Below are 1,681 nucleotides of genomic sequence, written 5' to 3' on the forward strand. Positions count from 1 at the left end.
TATATATATATATAAAATAAATCATATTCTTGTAATGTCCACCAGTGTCAAACATATAATATATACAATTTATCAAACAGAAAAAATATATATATTGAAAATATCTATATTACTCAAGAAAAGAACAGATATTTAATACTGCAGAAACAATAACAAAAAAAAAATGGAAATATCCAAATTAGTTGGATAGTTGGAATAATCAAAACTAGTAATAACTGAAAACACTAATATTCATTAGTTGATTATTTTCATGACATTAGTCAATCTAAATATATAGTGATCAACTGCTATTTTATGTGACACTAAATGATATAATTTATGGTCACAGTTAATCTATTTTATTGATCAATCAAGTTAATCATCCAGCAATATTTGTAAATAGTTTCAAAATAATTTGAACAAAATAGATTACCATTTTCACTAGAAGTCTGTACAGAACAGTTTTCAAGGTGGGAAGTTTCAAAATCAGTATCCTGAAAAGAACTACCAGTTCTAACTATTGGACATCCATAAAGTTTCTGGATAGCATCTTGTACAGCCTGATTATAGCTCTATGTGAAAAAAGAAAAATTAAATAAAAAAAACAAACAATGAACTGAAAAATGAGTGTTCCACAAATTCAAGAGGAACCTTTTATAACTCCCTTATTCATATTCCAAGAGAAAGTTCTTATGCAAAGTTTTATTAAGTTTAATACTTAAACTTAATATTAAATTAATATTTTATAAAACCTGCTGTTCAAGAGCAGTGGTGGCACTTAATTTTACAAGCATTACAATTCATTATATGTAAAAGTGAAACTTCGTATTTTACTTCTGATGACCATGAAAACAAAACAAGTCAAACTTGCACTTGAATCACCAAAATTACAGGTATAATTTAAAACAACATACTGTTTATATTTCATGTAATTTTTATTTTGTTATTTGACTGAACTGTTTCTTGAGGTTGTTCATGCGTGGTGTCAGCTTACACAGAGTAAGATTTAACTGTAACATTATTCTCATAGTAAGACAAAATGACTGACACAGAATGGCACTAAAGTCTTTGGCAAGGAACTATGATCATACGTAAGTCAGTCACTATGTAAATATGTTGATTAGATGTTTTGTCTATAGTTAATAATCATAATGCATTGAACTGTAATCTTATCATTTGGTAAAGAAAACTAAATAATGATAAGCCAGAAGCTTGAAAATGTAGAATATTAGTATTGTTTGAAACTTGGTTAGAGCTTATAAGTGTTACGAGTTATAATCAGAGAGTTTGGAAGTGGTGTATTATTCAGTAGATTATATGATAACTTTGAAAGTTCGGTTTTTTCCTTTCTTTCTCACTGTTTTCTTCCCAACTTCTTGGGTCAAGGTTATATTGTTGAGTTAGAAGTTTAGTTGTATTGTTTATAAAAGTTTGAGCCTGACTATTTTTTTTTTTTTTTTGTAATGAGTATATTCTGTTTAACTTCATAAAAGTCAGAATAATTACCTTTTTTGCTTTTAAGAATCTCAATATTGATTTTTGATAGGTTGTTTAGACAGAGTATACATAATGAATTTAAGTTTCAAATGGACAGCAACTGCCTGTTGTAGAAGCCTACAAATGTAGAGGATGACGTTTCGGAAAACTTTCGAAACATCGTCCTCTACATATGTAGGCTTCTACAACAGGCAGTTGCTGTCCA

The 1,681-nt window shown here is 28.2% G+C and overlaps 1 protein-coding gene across 5 annotated transcripts in view; it reads right to left on the reverse strand.

Annotated features, from left to right (window-relative positions):
• Positions 1-1,681, reverse strand: part of LOC106463341 (WD repeat-containing protein 81-like) — a 78,598-nt gene that overhangs the window by 60,666 nt on the left and 16,251 nt on the right. For all 5 annotated transcript variants that reach the window (XM_022390816.1, XM_022390819.1, XM_022390818.1 and 2 more), the window contains exon 4: positions 413-551. In XM_022390816.1, coding sequence (XP_022246524.1) covers positions 413-551 — 139 coding nt within the window. The remainder of the gene's footprint in view (positions 1-412; positions 552-1,681) is intronic.

The sequence above is a fragment of the Limulus polyphemus genome, unplaced genomic scaffold (assembly GCF_000517525.1).
Source record: "Limulus polyphemus unplaced genomic scaffold, Limulus_polyphemus-2.1.2 Scaffold1382, whole genome shotgun sequence".
In the NCBI taxonomy this organism is placed as follows: Eukaryota; Metazoa; Arthropoda; class Merostomata; order Xiphosura; family Limulidae; genus Limulus; species Limulus polyphemus.